The sequence below is a fragment of the Heliangelus exortis genome, chromosome 11 (assembly GCF_036169615.1).
Source record: "Heliangelus exortis chromosome 11, bHelExo1.hap1, whole genome shotgun sequence".
Lineage (NCBI taxonomy): Eukaryota > Metazoa > Chordata > Aves > Apodiformes > Trochilidae > Heliangelus > Heliangelus exortis.
In genome coordinates this window covers 14,454,826-14,467,897 of record NC_092432.1, presented here as the reverse complement: position 1 = coordinate 14,467,897, position 13,072 = coordinate 14,454,826, and the positions used below count along the sequence as shown (strand labels likewise).

Here is a 13,072-nt window from a genome sequence, read left to right as displayed (position 1 = left end):
AGGTGGAGGTATCACCCCAGAGACATTCTCCGAGCCCACGAGCTGGTCTTTTGAAGAGCTACTGAAGAGCATCAGCAGCTTCCGGCTACTGCTGCTCCATCCTGATACAGGACAGTGTGTAAACCAGTTTCTTTCAGCCAATCTCCAAAGTTAAGCACATGCTTAAGCAGTTTTCTTACATAAAGGTATACTCCCCAATCAGACTGTTAGTCTAGATTAACGCCGGCCAGCTACAGATGAACTTCTCTGAGTCATTCCCCAGAGACATCAGGTCCCCTAAAATAGCAACAACAACAGAATCCAAAGAAAGGCTTGAATATTTCAACTGAAAGCTATGATCACAACACTTTACATAAGTGTGGCTAGCACGACACCCTCCCCAGACTGAAGGATTTGCTTCAGGCCAGGGCACTTTTGCATGTCAGCCTCACACGCTGCTGATGCTGCTGACACTGCCTGATGCAATGCAGCAGAAAACTTCCCTGGCTTTGTTTTTTTGTTGTTTGTTTTTTTTTTCCCCTTCACCTGCAATTTTAACACCATAAAGCTACTTGAGGAAAAGTCCAGAGATCCTGGATTAAATTGCTTTTGTCAGAAAAGCAGTTGCCAGAACTGGCGCTTCGGAGTTTTGCAGGGGTTAATGTAACAAACCCCACTCATGACCACAGAAGTTGCCTGTCTGTAGACCAGCAGCCTTGAGACAATGAGAGGAAAACCTGAGCACAAGGAATGACAGAAGCTGTTTCCCCAGAAGTCCACTGCAGGTTGGAACACAGGCATGCCCCTCCATGTCCCTTCCTGCCATGTGATGTGGATGGAGACAGAGACAGCCATGCTGGGGCCAACATCCTGGAGCAATGGCTCTGTGTCAAAGTGGGGTCCTGCCACCTCTGTGTAGGGAAAACAAGGAACAGGTGCTATGGCCTGGTGGTGCCTGAACTGTTTATGGGCCCTACTGCTGCCACCACCGTGTTCTGCTCACCTGGCTGGGGGCTGCACCCAGCTGGTAAGTTTGTTGCCTGCCCTATGTTGGTCCTGTCCTTGGTTCCTTTAAGTGGAAGGGTGGTCTTTGCCATTCTACAAGACTGCTGAATAAGGATGCAGTGCTGTGTAGGTTAAGCTCATGGCAACACTATCTGTCTCTCATTGTCCTCATTCCTGATGGAGCCTTGTCTATAGGTGACCCTTAGTCCTCTCCCTGCCTTTCCCCACTGAAGCTCCCCTATTATTTTTCACAAATTTAATAAAATTCACACAATCCTGTTTAGACCCAAACCTATCTGTGCTCTCCTCCTGCTGCCTGGAATTCCCACAACTTCTCCATCTCCAGATACCCCCAAACTTCACTGCTACCTCACAAGCTTGTTCAACTCTGATGGGTTCCTACCTCCCTCCAGTCCTCTCCAGCCCTCCTCTCCAGCCTCAACAGAACTCTTCCAGCTCTTCTCCTTTCAGCATCAGACCCCAGATTTGTGCTGAGGATTTTGTAACCTTTGACAGCAAGTGCCTTGAGGGTTTCTCTGCAAAATTCTTTTTTCCTATTGCCTGTGGCTCCCTGTGTGTTGCGCAGGTGAGGGACAATCTCTTTAATTCCCCGCCAGACCTTTCCATGGTTGTGTCCTGCTCATGCAGATTGCTTCTTCATCTTTTACTATTGTGATGGGACCATCCCTCTTGTTGTGCTTTTTTCCCCGGCATTTCTTTAATTTCCTGCTTGCTTTTCATGCCTCTCAATGCTCCTTGGAGTTTTTTGGCACCTTCACTGCTTGCTCAGGAAGACTGAAACAACAGTTTTTAAGGACTGGATGGACTAGGTTCCTGTGTAGGCACCAATGATGAAGTTGTGCTGGCAATTAGATGGGTAAAACCCAGGATGAAGGGTTCTTATTTATTTCGGGGATTGCTGAGAAATTCAGGGCTGGGAGGGAGGAGGCAAAACTTAAGAGTTCACCCGAGGTTGAGGGTTTCCTTGCAAAAGCCCAGAGCCCTGAGGGAGCAGCATTTCTGTGACACTTCAGTGTGAAACTCCACCATAAAGACTAAAGCCCTTTTTCGTACAACCCAATCGGTATTTCACCCGCTGCCCAGGTAATATCCATGGAAATCTGTGCAAGAGCTTATTTGCACCCAGTACTATTCATAAAAATGCATGATTCCAACAAAATATGCCAAAACCCACGGTGGAGCCGAGACATGTGCGTGTTGTCACGCAGCTGGAAAGGGCTGCCGGTGAAATGCGTTTTTTACATCATTATTTTTTTCCTCAACCCCCAACTCGGGCTGCTGAGACCCACCAAGACCGAGGGGTGGGCGGATGGGTGGGCAGGAGGCATAGTGGAGAGGGTCGAAATGATGGCTGGCGAGAAATGACCCTCGACGAGGAGCTTCGAGGGTTTGTGGATTTACTTAACAGCAGAGCGGTGCTGGCTGGGGTTCAGCTCCCCCCGGGAAGCTGCGGGGGGCGGGAAGGGGCCCGTGAGGGAGGGCGGCGGGGGCCGAGCTGCCATTTCGCGGGAGTCCCTCCCGCGGCGGGCGGCACCGCCCCCTGCTTCAGCCTGCGGGGCGCGACATGGCGGCCGTGCGGGCGCTGGGAGTGCTGCTGCTGCTGCTGCTGCTGGAGCCGGCGGCTGCCCTGTGGCCTCAGCCCCAAGCCCAGCGCTCCCCGCCGGCCGGCGGGCGCTGTCCATTGCCTCCCCGCCGCTTCCGTTTCGCCCACGCCAACGGCTCGGCCGTGGGGCCGGGCTGCGCCGTGCTACAGGCGGCCTTCCAGCGGTACTGGGCGCTGCTCTTCGCCGCCGCCCGCCCGACCGGTGAGGCGGGGCGGGGGCTGCCGGCGGGGCGGGGGGGTCTAAGGCCTCCCTGGGGGGCGAGGGGCTGCTGGAAGGGCAGGTGAGCCTTTCACGTTCAGCTTTAGTCTCAAAAACCAACCCGCAAAACCAAACCCTCCTTTCCTTTTGGGGGTCAGACCACGGGGCTGAGCGGCGATCTGCTGCTTAACCCCCCGTTTCCTCGGTTCAGCCGGGGCTGGTGGCGCGGTGCCTTCAACCGAGTCTGGTAGCAAAGGGCTGCGTCGCGTTGCTGCGCGGAGGGCAATGTCTGTGGCACACACGTTTTAAAATCAAATAAAATCTAATCCCGTGTGGCACCGTGAGCACTAGTTTTGCCTTTCTTTCAAGGAGTTCGGCTCTTGCTATCAAACGCTTCCTCTTTCCATCTCATTTTTTATCTCCTCCAGGCTGTGTTTCAGCTCCCTTCTGCTTCCTTTTGTTTCCTTTTCTTGCGACTGCAGGGATAGGATCTGCTGCCGGCGTTGCAGTTGCTCCAGCTTCAGCGCTTTTCTCAAGTCTTGCCTCTTCCTTCCCTCTTCTCCCAGCTCGTGGTGTCCAGGGTTAAGTTTTGCCTTTAGGGAAGACTCTTGCCACCTCAAGCGTATTTCTAGCGAGTACGTTTGTGCTACGAGACGCTCTGCCAAAGCTGAGCTGCTACCCGTCCTAAGGCAGCGCAGCTTTTCTGGCAGAGAGGTAGCAGTAGCTCTTGGCTTCATCTTGGAACCGTAGGGTAAGATGAGGAAAGGCTTGGAGAGCCTGGGCTTGATTTGGGGCAGGTTGTAAAGGTTTCTTGAGCCTGAACTTCTTCATAGTAGCACTAGTTGCATGTCTGGGATGAAATGCAGGCAATTCCCTGTCTGCCTCTGCAGAGGCAAAGGCAGGCTGGGGAGCTGGCACACATGGATGATGCTCAGTGCCTGCGTGGGTCTGCGGCAGCTTGAAGTGCTATATCTGGGGAATATGAAAATACTTCATTCATCATAAAGAGCTTGTAACTCTGCCTCTGAGTGTTTTAAATGTCAGTGTGAGCTCACTGCTGATCAAACCAGAGTAGGGTGATGGCGTTGGAAGGTGCTCTGCACCGTGCTTTAACAAAGGCAAGTTTGAAACCTTGAGAAAAAGCCATTTGGCTTATTTTATTTCTTCTGCTCTTGTACGTAGCAGTAGAAATAAATTTTTATATGGAAGTTGAGAAGGCTACTCTTGTTGCTTTTTTTGCTGCTAGGAACTAAACCTAAGCAGCTGATATAATTATTCACATTTTCCTGTTCCATTTAGAGGGGAGATAGGATTATCATATCACTTGGAGCAACTTAGTGTGATCACGAGATGGAGTTCATACTCGCTGTTTTTCCATGCTCTCTGCTTTAGGATGCTCAAACTACACACTATTTTTTAGCTCTTTTTTCCTTCTTTGCCTTCCATTTTTTTTTCCACATGGTTGGTTAGTAATAACGGGCAATAGGAACTCCGGATGGAAGGAAATAGTTTCTTTTACTAGAGAAAATAAGACAGAAATCTTTATGTTTCAGAAAGCTGCTTTGACAGTTTACCAGGCAAGCAAGACTGTTTCAAAGCTTTGCATTCTTGCTGGGCTTGTAACATGGAAACAGACCAGTTTAAGTGAGGTCAAACTTATGGGGGCCTTTGGTCAAGTCCTGGCTCAGAAACAAGTCTGGTGCTGGAGACAACTTTGCATCTGTGTCATTTGTCTGTGTGCAGCTGAAATTGCAGTACTTTCACATGGAGCACTGAACCCTTGCTCAAGTGTTTGACCACCCTCAAGATGAAGAATATTTTTTATTTTCCTTATCTCTAATTTGAGTTTCCCTTACTGCTCTTCCCTTGTCTCTTGTCCTTAATTCAGGCAGCTCTGAGTCTGGAAGAGACCAAGAGCCCTGTATGGAACCAACACCACTGTCCTCCATCCCTGATGTCTTCCTGCTGTTAAGCTGCTCCTATCATTGCATTAGTGTCCTTGTCCTTCAGTCTATGACCATAATTAACCTGACATACACCTTTGCAGCACACATGAACTTCAGCCTCAGCAGTTGATGGGTCACTAATCCCTGCTGTGTTGTCTTTTAGGTGTGATAGGGCTGCTGCCTACCTGCACCTTGGCCAAGGAGGCCGTGGTTGGGTTTGGCAGTGCCTCCCTAGGTGGGTTTGAATGTGGTGTGTGGTGGTGGGACCAGTTCTGTTGAGGCTTCTTGGTAGAAAGTCTTTTCCATGTCCCTGGGTTTTTTATGAGTGGCTGTCCCTGGGGAGCTGCTGTCTTGTGGAGCAGAGGGAGCAGGTCTTGCTGTGCCAGCTCACACATCTGCGAGGTTGCCTTGGCTACCGGCTCCTCTGTAACCAAGAGGAAAGCTCTAAACAGAGGGCTATCTTCAGGCTGTTTCCCTTCACTCTGCAAAGCTTTCAGCATGCCTTTGTGGAGAAATTGGGGATTCTGGCATGCTTGGAACACGGGTTTTCTGCATTTCACCTCAACTCTGGTGGTGCCACGCTATCACCAAAGTCTGTCTGGTGCCCAGCTTCTGACCAGGCTCCCTTGAAGCCAAACTCTTAATTTTTAGTGACCATATGGAGCATTGGCTGTTCCTGGGAACACTGTAGGGGTGGACATTGGCTGTGATTAGTAAGGTCCTACCCTGCTAACCCATGCTCCTCCTGCCCAGAGACTGCTGTGAGTAGACCTATGGATCTCAGTAAAGGCTGAATACATCCCTTTGGAGTTGGAGGAGTGATTACTGTGAGGACTTGAGGCTGTGCATCCTTGGAGGTGCTCCTTCAGGTAGGGAAGTGTGTCCAGCGCTCCCTTTGAAGTCAGGTTATTAATCCAGGCACTGTGCCTGGGTTCAGCTCTGCAGAAGGTGAAGTTGGTCAGCAGCCTTTCTGTACTAGGCAAGTAGCAGAACTCTTGGGTTCCTAATTTTTGTCCCAGTGTCGGGAGAGTCAGGAGACTTGAAGCTGTTTACCACTCCAGAGAAGATTTGAGTAGTTGTGGCTGTTGCTTAGAGCATGGGCTGGTGTCTGGGAAGCCTTGAGGGCTGCTGCTAGACCATCCTCTGATGTTTCTCCTCTTTCCTGTGCTCCTTTAAGCTTCTACTGAGAAGCCCTCCCTGGGGGCTTGTTCACCAGCAGACATTCTCCATGCTGAAGGCTGCATTCAGCTCACATCCTCCTGCTTGCCTGTGTTGAAAAAAGCCCCTGCTGGACATCCCTGTGCCAGCTGAGGAGTGAAGGACGGGGTGCCCAGTTTTGCCATGGGTGTTAAAAACCCACACACTCTGTCACAAGCTGGGCTGGGGGGATGATGATGGGCTGGAGGCCAGGAAAAGAGGTAGGATGGGGTTGATGTCTGCTCTGTGTCCTTTGCAGAGGATGAGCCACCCTGGGGAACACCCTGCACTCAGCTTCTCGTCTTTGTTGCCACGCCGGGGTGTGACGGGTTTCCCAGCCTGGACTCCAAGGAAAACTGTGAGTATTGGGGGTGGGAGCAGTGGGAGAGGTGGGAGTGGGGCTTACTTACTTACCCCCAGTTTTGGGGAGGCAGTGTCCTCACTGTATTATTGAGAAACTGGGGCAGGGAGGCTGCTGATAATGCAGTGGGAGAAGTTTAAAACAGAAAAAACAAAACAAAACCCAACTGGGTTCCCTGGCACTCTAGGGTGCAGTGCTGTACCAAAACCTCTGCCTGGTGCTACTACAACGCTGTAGCTGGCTGGGGCTTCTGGGGCTGCTGGCAGGGTGTGATGGAGCATGTGACCCCACACCAGTGCCTGCCCCTCATTTGCTGTGTTTCAGATAAGCTGTCCGTCTCCGAAGGCTCTTTGCTGCTCTCTGCAGATGCTGTCTGGGGAGCTCTCAGAGGTGAGGTGTGCTTCCTGTGGGGCATTCCTGCTCTCCCTGACTCAGGCCTATGGGGACGTCTCTCCTTGCCTCTCTCTTTCCATAGACTTACTTGTTAATTGAGCTCTGTTCCTTTGGGAGGATCTGTGCTGAGAAAGTGACTGTGTGTGGTTTTTCCTGCAGGCCTGGAAACATTCAGCCAGCTGGTTGGGAGAGATGAGAATGGCACGGTGAGTCCTGGCCTCATCTCCTCAGGGCAGTCAGCTCTCCCTAATGGGGACAGGCTGAGGACTGCTGGGATGCTTGGGATGAGGGGGATGCCATCAGTGCAACACAGCCTCACCAGAGGCCCAGGTGAGGGGCCAGGTTCATGAACCCAGACAGATTCTTGCCTTCTGAGTGGGTAAAGCATCGCAGCCCTTTCTGGGTTGTTTGTACACTGGGCAGTGAGGCTACTTCTCCTCATCCTGCTGGCCCTGGGGACAAAGGTGACCCTGATTCTCTCCTGCTAATGGCTGTGTTGCCTGGAGCCCTGCTTACTACTTTTTGCTCTCTGTTTGCAGTACTACATCAACAAAACAGAAATTGTGGACTTTCCCCGCTTCCCTCACCGAGGACTCTTGCTGGACACCTCTCGTCACTACCTGCCTCTGCGAGCCATCCTGGAAACTCTGGTATGGTGCCTGTTCTGGGAAGCAAGTTGGCTTAGTTGGTTGTCCCTTCCTCTGTGACAGCTGAGGGTTCCTCAGGTGGACTTGAGGGCTTTTGGGGTTTTTTGTATTGCTCCTTTCACAAGATCATAGGAGCTGTCTAATTTATAAGCCAGCACACCTACATCTCGTTGAGGAAGAGCTTTTCAAATCTCTTTTCTTTATTTTTTTTTAAGAAAACGAGCTTGCTTGTCCCTAGACAAAGCAACAGACTGTGTGGGATGGCAGTGTGACCTCAGTTCTTAGTGTACAGATGTGCACCATGGAAAAATATTTCTGTGCTGTAGGTCCTTCAGTTGCCATGGATGTGTTTGCTCCTGGTGTAATTCACACCTGCCTTGGCTGGGTGATTTCTCAGCTCCCTTTGTAAGTGAGAGAAGGAAGAGAACCCTGAGCTGTCTTGGATCCCTGCAGTGCAGTTTACTGTCCAAGGCTGGGTTGTTTCTGAGGCGAGGGAAAACACTGATGTCCTCTTGGCCACATTAGACAAAGGTTGGGTTCTGCATTCCTCCCAAGCAGACTTAAACTTCCACATCTCCACTCAATTATTGAGCGAACAGGGATTTTAGTGTGAACAGAAGCACTGCTGGCCCTCTGCAGCTCTTTGGGGTGCTGGTGTGTCTGGAGGAAGGTGTCTGAAGCCCTCCTGGATCCTGGGGAGCATTTGGGGACTCTGCCCTGTCCATTTGGAGCACAGGGACCTTGGTCCCTTTCTTTGGCAAGCTGGGTGATATTTCAGTTCATCTCTCTTTCTTTTTCTTCCCAGGACGTTATGGCTTACAACAAGTTCAATGTGTTTCACTGGCACATTGTGGATGACCCGTCTTTCCCTTATGAGAGCTTGACTTTCCCAGAGCTCAGCAAGCAGGTAACCCACCCTGGTCACCATCTAGGGAAGCGGGTCCCTCCCTCAACACCTGAGCTTTCCCATCTCCCCCCAGGGAGCCTTCAATGCCATGACCCACGTGTACACAGCCAGCGATGTGCAGACAGTGATCGAGTACGCACGGCTGCGCGGCATCCGAGTGGTCGCCGAGTTTGACACTCCGGGGCACACGCTCTCCTGGGGTCCAGGTGAGGAGCAACCCCCTGCCTGCTGCTGCCCTGTAGAGTTGGAGTGGTACTGATGGGAGGAAAGGGACACACAGCCTGGATCCCAAAAGTGGGCTGTGGGCAGCCACGTCCCACAAGTTGACTTTGGGGAGGAGTAAGCAGTCATGTGGGGGAAGTAAGACGCGATGGTCCAGCTTCTGGAGCAAAATCCAAAGGGATTTTGTTTGATTTGTTTTGATTTGATGTTCCCATCTCTTCTTGGGTCTGAGCTGGGTGGGTTTTTTTGGAACATCTGCTCTGCCAAAACCGACATCATGGGCATGGCAAGGATCTTGGGTTTAATGGAGTGCAACTGACCAGGCTTCCTTGCTCTGCTCCACTGTGCCCCAGTCCTGACACGCTGCTCCCTGCTCTAAGGACTGCAAGTGCCACCTCTTCCGTATCTAGAAGTGTGAGAAGCTCCAGAACAGTGCTGCTTTGTCTTTCTCTCTCCTTCCTCCACCTCCAAATGCCATGGCCTGTACAAAAGACACAGCCTGTGCCTGTGGTCACAGTCAGAACTGTGGCTGCCCCCCTTCCCTGCCTGCAGTGAGTGCATGGAGCTGGGAGAGGGTGCTGGAGGCTGCACAAGCATCTTTGCCCAGCATCTCTGTGGATGGTCTCCTGTAGGAATATCCTGAAAAAGAGGAGTGGGGAGAGAAACCAAAGGGAAACCTGGGAAGAGTAGAAGCTGTATCACCCTGCAAGGACTTGGAGTGTCTGTGTCCCGTTCTCAGAGTAGCTGTTGCAGGGGGAGAAAGGGTATCCAGCCTAAAAGGCTCAAACTCTGCTCCCACCTGGGAGTGGATGGGGAAGCACAAGCTGGGCACAGAACACGGATCCATCCCATCATGTCCAAACCAGAGAGCACGTTTCTGCTGCTGTGGCTGTGCCTTGTGTGCAGAGCCTTGGTCTTCTATAGTCACAGCAGGCACTGGAATGTCGTGAGGAGGGTCCAGGAGAGCTATACAGGATCATACAACCATAGTTAGCCCCTTTCTCACCGCGCTGTGTTTGTTACAACCCAGGTGCTCCAGGCCTCCTGACTCCCTGCTATCTTGGCAAGGAACCTTCTGGGTCCTATGGGCCCATCAACCCCATCCTTAACAGCACCTATCAGTTTGTGACCAGCTTGTTTAAAGAGGTCAGCACTGTGTTCCCAGACTTCTTCCTTCACCTTGGTGGTGATGAGGTGGACTTCACGTGCTGGTGAGTTGGAGATCAGTCTAGATGAGGACTGTAGGGAAGTGTCTGGGACTGGTGTTCCAGTCCATTGCTTTTTGGTCATGATTATCTGTAGATCTTTGATTTCCCACTCCCCTGGGCTTTATGTGTTGATTTCTGTGCTCACGGTGATGCTGGCTGTGGGAAGCCATTAGCCACAGCTCTTGTAATACCTGACCCAGCCTTGGGCTGATGTGGGAAGTGCCTTGGCCATGTCCTGGCCTTACTCAAGAGCTCAGGTTGCAGTGCTTTTATTCTCTTCTTTTTGGGACCCAGGAAATCCAATCCAAAAATTCATGCCTTCATGAAGGAGATGGGCTTTGGTGAAGATTACAAGAAATTAGAGTCTTTCTACATCCAGAGGTAAGGATGGTTGCATCTTGCACCTGCAGCTGCAATGTGCGACGAGCACAAATATCTTCTGCTCTCTTGGGGATACCATATCTCGTTTTCAGGAGCATGGCTATTTGGGCATATCTCCTTGACCCCAAAGAAAGTAACCTAGCTGTGTTTTATTGGGATACTGACCACAAAAAAGCCTGGGGCTGAGGAGAAAGAGACCCTATAAGGGCTTTGCTTTCTCCTTTCTCCTTCAGGAGTATCTTTGTGTCCCACTGCAGATGTTGGGAATATTGGTGCTGCTGGTTTTGCTATCAGCAAAGACAGGGGTGTGTAGCTGGGATGACCCAAAACTCATTTCTTTTTACACTCCAGGCTTCTGGACATCGTCTCTTCCCTTGGCAAAGGATATATTGTGTGGCAGGAGGTGTTTGACAATGGAGTGAAGGTGAGAGCTGCCTGCCTTCCCTAAAGCAGTTCCTGGGAGCAGCAGTGCCAGCACCCAGTGAGACACACTGGAGTGCTCTGGGGGTGCTGGGGCTGGCAGAGGGTTCTCTGTTACAGCACTAGGGTTGATAGTGCTGCTGGTAAGCTGCCCTCACCAGGGCTTTGTCAGGCTGCTCTTAGCAGGTTCTTCCCTCCTAACTTTTGTATGTACACCTGCAAGATGGAGGTTGGGCCTACCCTTCCTTCTGTTGCTTCTGCAAACCAGATAGAAAGGCTCAAAAGTCAAGCCAGTGTCTGCCTCAGTTTCCCTTTGGGGACATTCAAAGCTGTGAATGGGTCAGGGTGCTCGGCTTGCAAGGGGAGGTGGTGCTCTTGTTGCCACACTGATCCTATGCACAGGGTTCCTGTGTATTCTTCAGGTGAGGCCAGACACCATTATCCACGTGTGGAAAGAGAACTCCACTCCATACATGGAGGAGATGGGGAATGTCACCAGGGCTGGCTACCGGGCTCTGCTCTCTGCCCCCTGGTACCTCAACCGCATCTCCTACGGGCAGGACTGGATAGTGGCCTACCAGGTGGAGCCCTTGGAGTTTGAAGGTGTGTTCCTTGTGTCCCCCTCCCTTTCAGCAGCTTACTTGTCACTCAGAGGTAGCACCAAGGCTAGGTCTCTTGCTAATTTGTTCTTGCTGCAAAGGTGCTTGCGTGCCTGTGTCCTTGGTCCACGTGCTATGTTCTGTTCCCTTGCTGCCTGCAGAAAATGACTTGGCTCTCCCCCAGCCTGGGGTTTGAAGCAGGGGCTTCCACATTATTGTTTCCACAGCTGTTAACAGGCATCTCTGTGGGCAGAGTGATAATCACCCCATTGTCATCCAGCCCTGTCACCTGAGTGCCTTGTTCTCTGGCAGGCAGCCCTGAGCAGAAGGAGCGGGTGATCGGTGGCGAGGCCTGCATGTGGGGGGAATATGTGGACGTCACTAACCTGGCCCCCAGGCTCTGGTAAGAGACATGGTGGGGAGGTGACCCCCAGTCACATGGGGCAGGGCTCGGGCCCTTCTCCTGGGGCAAATGCTGCTGGCTGGGACTGCTCATGGTGCTTGTCCCTGTCCTCTGTGCTTGTAACAGCTTCACTGAGGCTGAAGTGAGGGTATGTAAGGCCATAACGTGCTCCTGTACAACCTGCTGCTGCTGCCCATGGGTATTTAATGTTGGTCTCTGTCCTGTCAACCCAGTTCATCCCAATCCACATGTGTCAAGGAGTGGATCTTTTGTTGTATAGAAAACACTTGTTTTTACATGTTGAAGGACTTTGGTCTGGAAAGCGTTTGGTAGCTCAGGGCTTTGTGCAAGAAGCTTTTGGACTCTTCCCCCTGGCTGGACTCTGTCCCTTCTTCCTCAAGGCCCAGGGCTGGAGCCGTAGCTGAGAGACTGTGGAGCAACAGAACCGTCAGGGACCTGCAGGATGCCTACGTGCGGCTGGCTGAATTCCGCTGCAGGCTTCTGGGGTGAGCATCCCTCCTGGCAGCTGGGCTTTGGGGGACACACTCCAGGGTTTGGTCCTGGGGGAAGTGGGCATTCCCTGGGGCAAAATGACCCCTCTACATGTGGAAAATCCTGAGCTTTGCTTCTGTGCATGGGCAGACCTGCTGGAGAAGGGGGACCTGCTCCTCCTGCAGCACCAGCTGCCCCAGGAAACCTGCTCTTACCCTGAATGAGCAGAAAAAGAGTCTCAAAGGGCACGATGAAAGCATCTCTCTCCTTGTCACCTCCCCAGCCTGGCAGAGGGCTCTGCCATGCGTCCCCCATAACACCTTCTCTCTGCTCTCCTTCCAGGCGGGGTGTCCCAGCGCAGCCTCTCTACGTTGGATACTGTGACAATGAATTTGGTGGGTTGTGATGGGAGTGTCCCACTGCCCCAGGTGGCTGTGCACACAGGAGGGGTGATCCCTCTCTCTTAACAGCTGCTGCCTCAGCAGAGGGACCTTTTCCCACCCCAGCTCCTGCTCTTCCTTTGTTGCAAATAATTTTTTTTTCCTTTGTGCACACTCTTTGCCTCTTTTTCTATTTTTATTTCTTTAAATCTATAAATAAATGACCCCAAAGAGGAAAAAGGTGCCTTTTCATGCTTAGATGGGCCTTGGGAAGGCAGCGCAAGGGGTTTTGTTAGCAAGAGATGGGTAGGGCTTGCTCCAGAGATGCTGGTGGAGGAGCATCCTCCTGGTGGCTCTGGAACATGCTGGGTACCTCCTCAGATGGATGAACTTTTCTTAGTCTCTGCTGCTACCAGGCTCTGTCCCTGCAGAGAGAAGGTGATGAGAAGGTATGGGCTTCCCCTTGACCTCCCACCATCTGGATGTGTATCAGGATAAGTGACAAAGCCACCGTGGTTCTGCTTCTGTGGTCTTCTGTGCACCGGCAGTCAATGCTGCAGTGTTGTTTCCTGTCCTTGTCTCTTCTGCCTGTGTCCCTGCCTGCAGGCCACCACCTCTGTGGCCTGAAACCCTCTCCACAGTCACCTCTTCTTCTGGCTTCTCCTCCCAAGAAGGCACCCTGGAGGTTCTCCAAGAAGACATCAAACCC

General features: G+C 51.9%; 1 protein-coding gene across 3 annotated transcripts; it reads left to right on the top strand.

Moving 5' to 3' along the window:
- Nucleotides 1-2,351: 2,351 nt before the first annotated feature.
- On the top strand, nt 2,352-12,603 carry HEXA (hexosaminidase subunit alpha). Of its 3 annotated transcripts, none has more exons than XM_071754828.1 (14): nt 2,352-2,810; nt 6,210-6,308; nt 6,608-6,701; nt 6,864-6,910; nt 7,244-7,354; nt 8,157-8,258; nt 8,332-8,464; nt 9,511-9,691; nt 9,983-10,069; nt 10,421-10,493; nt 10,912-11,092; nt 11,401-11,491; nt 11,893-11,997; nt 12,326-12,603. In XM_071754828.1, exons 1-14 carry the CDS (start codon nt 2,367-2,369, stop codon nt 12,387-12,389), a joined length of 1,812 nt encoding a protein of 603 aa, XP_071610929.1. In that variant the 5' UTR covers nt 2,352-2,366; the 3' UTR covers nt 12,390-12,603. The 3 variants fall into 3 exon arrangements, with proteins under 3 accessions (XP_071610929.1, XP_071610930.1, XP_071610932.1); XM_071754829.1 differs by having other exon boundaries at nt 2,534-2,810; nt 6,636-6,701; XM_071754831.1 differs by lacking the exon at nt 6,608-6,701 and having other exon boundaries at nt 2,534-2,810.
- The last annotated feature ends 469 nt before the right edge of the window (nt 12,604-13,072 follow it).

Excerpts from the sequence above, each read along its gene's own strand:
- HEXA (XM_071754828.1), top strand. The coding sequence starts at position 2,367 with ATGACCCTCGACGAGGAGCTTCGAGGGTTTGTGGATTTACTTAACAGC. Across the intron at positions 2,811-6,209 it reads CGCCGCCGCCCGCCCGACCG|AGGATGAGCCACCCTGGGGA; the intron begins GTGAGGCGGGGC and ends TGTCCTTTGCAG. Across the intron at positions 11,492-11,892 it reads AACCTGGCCCCCAGGCTCTG|GCCCAGGGCTGGAGCCGTAG; the intron begins GTAAGAGACATG and ends TTCTTCCTCAAG.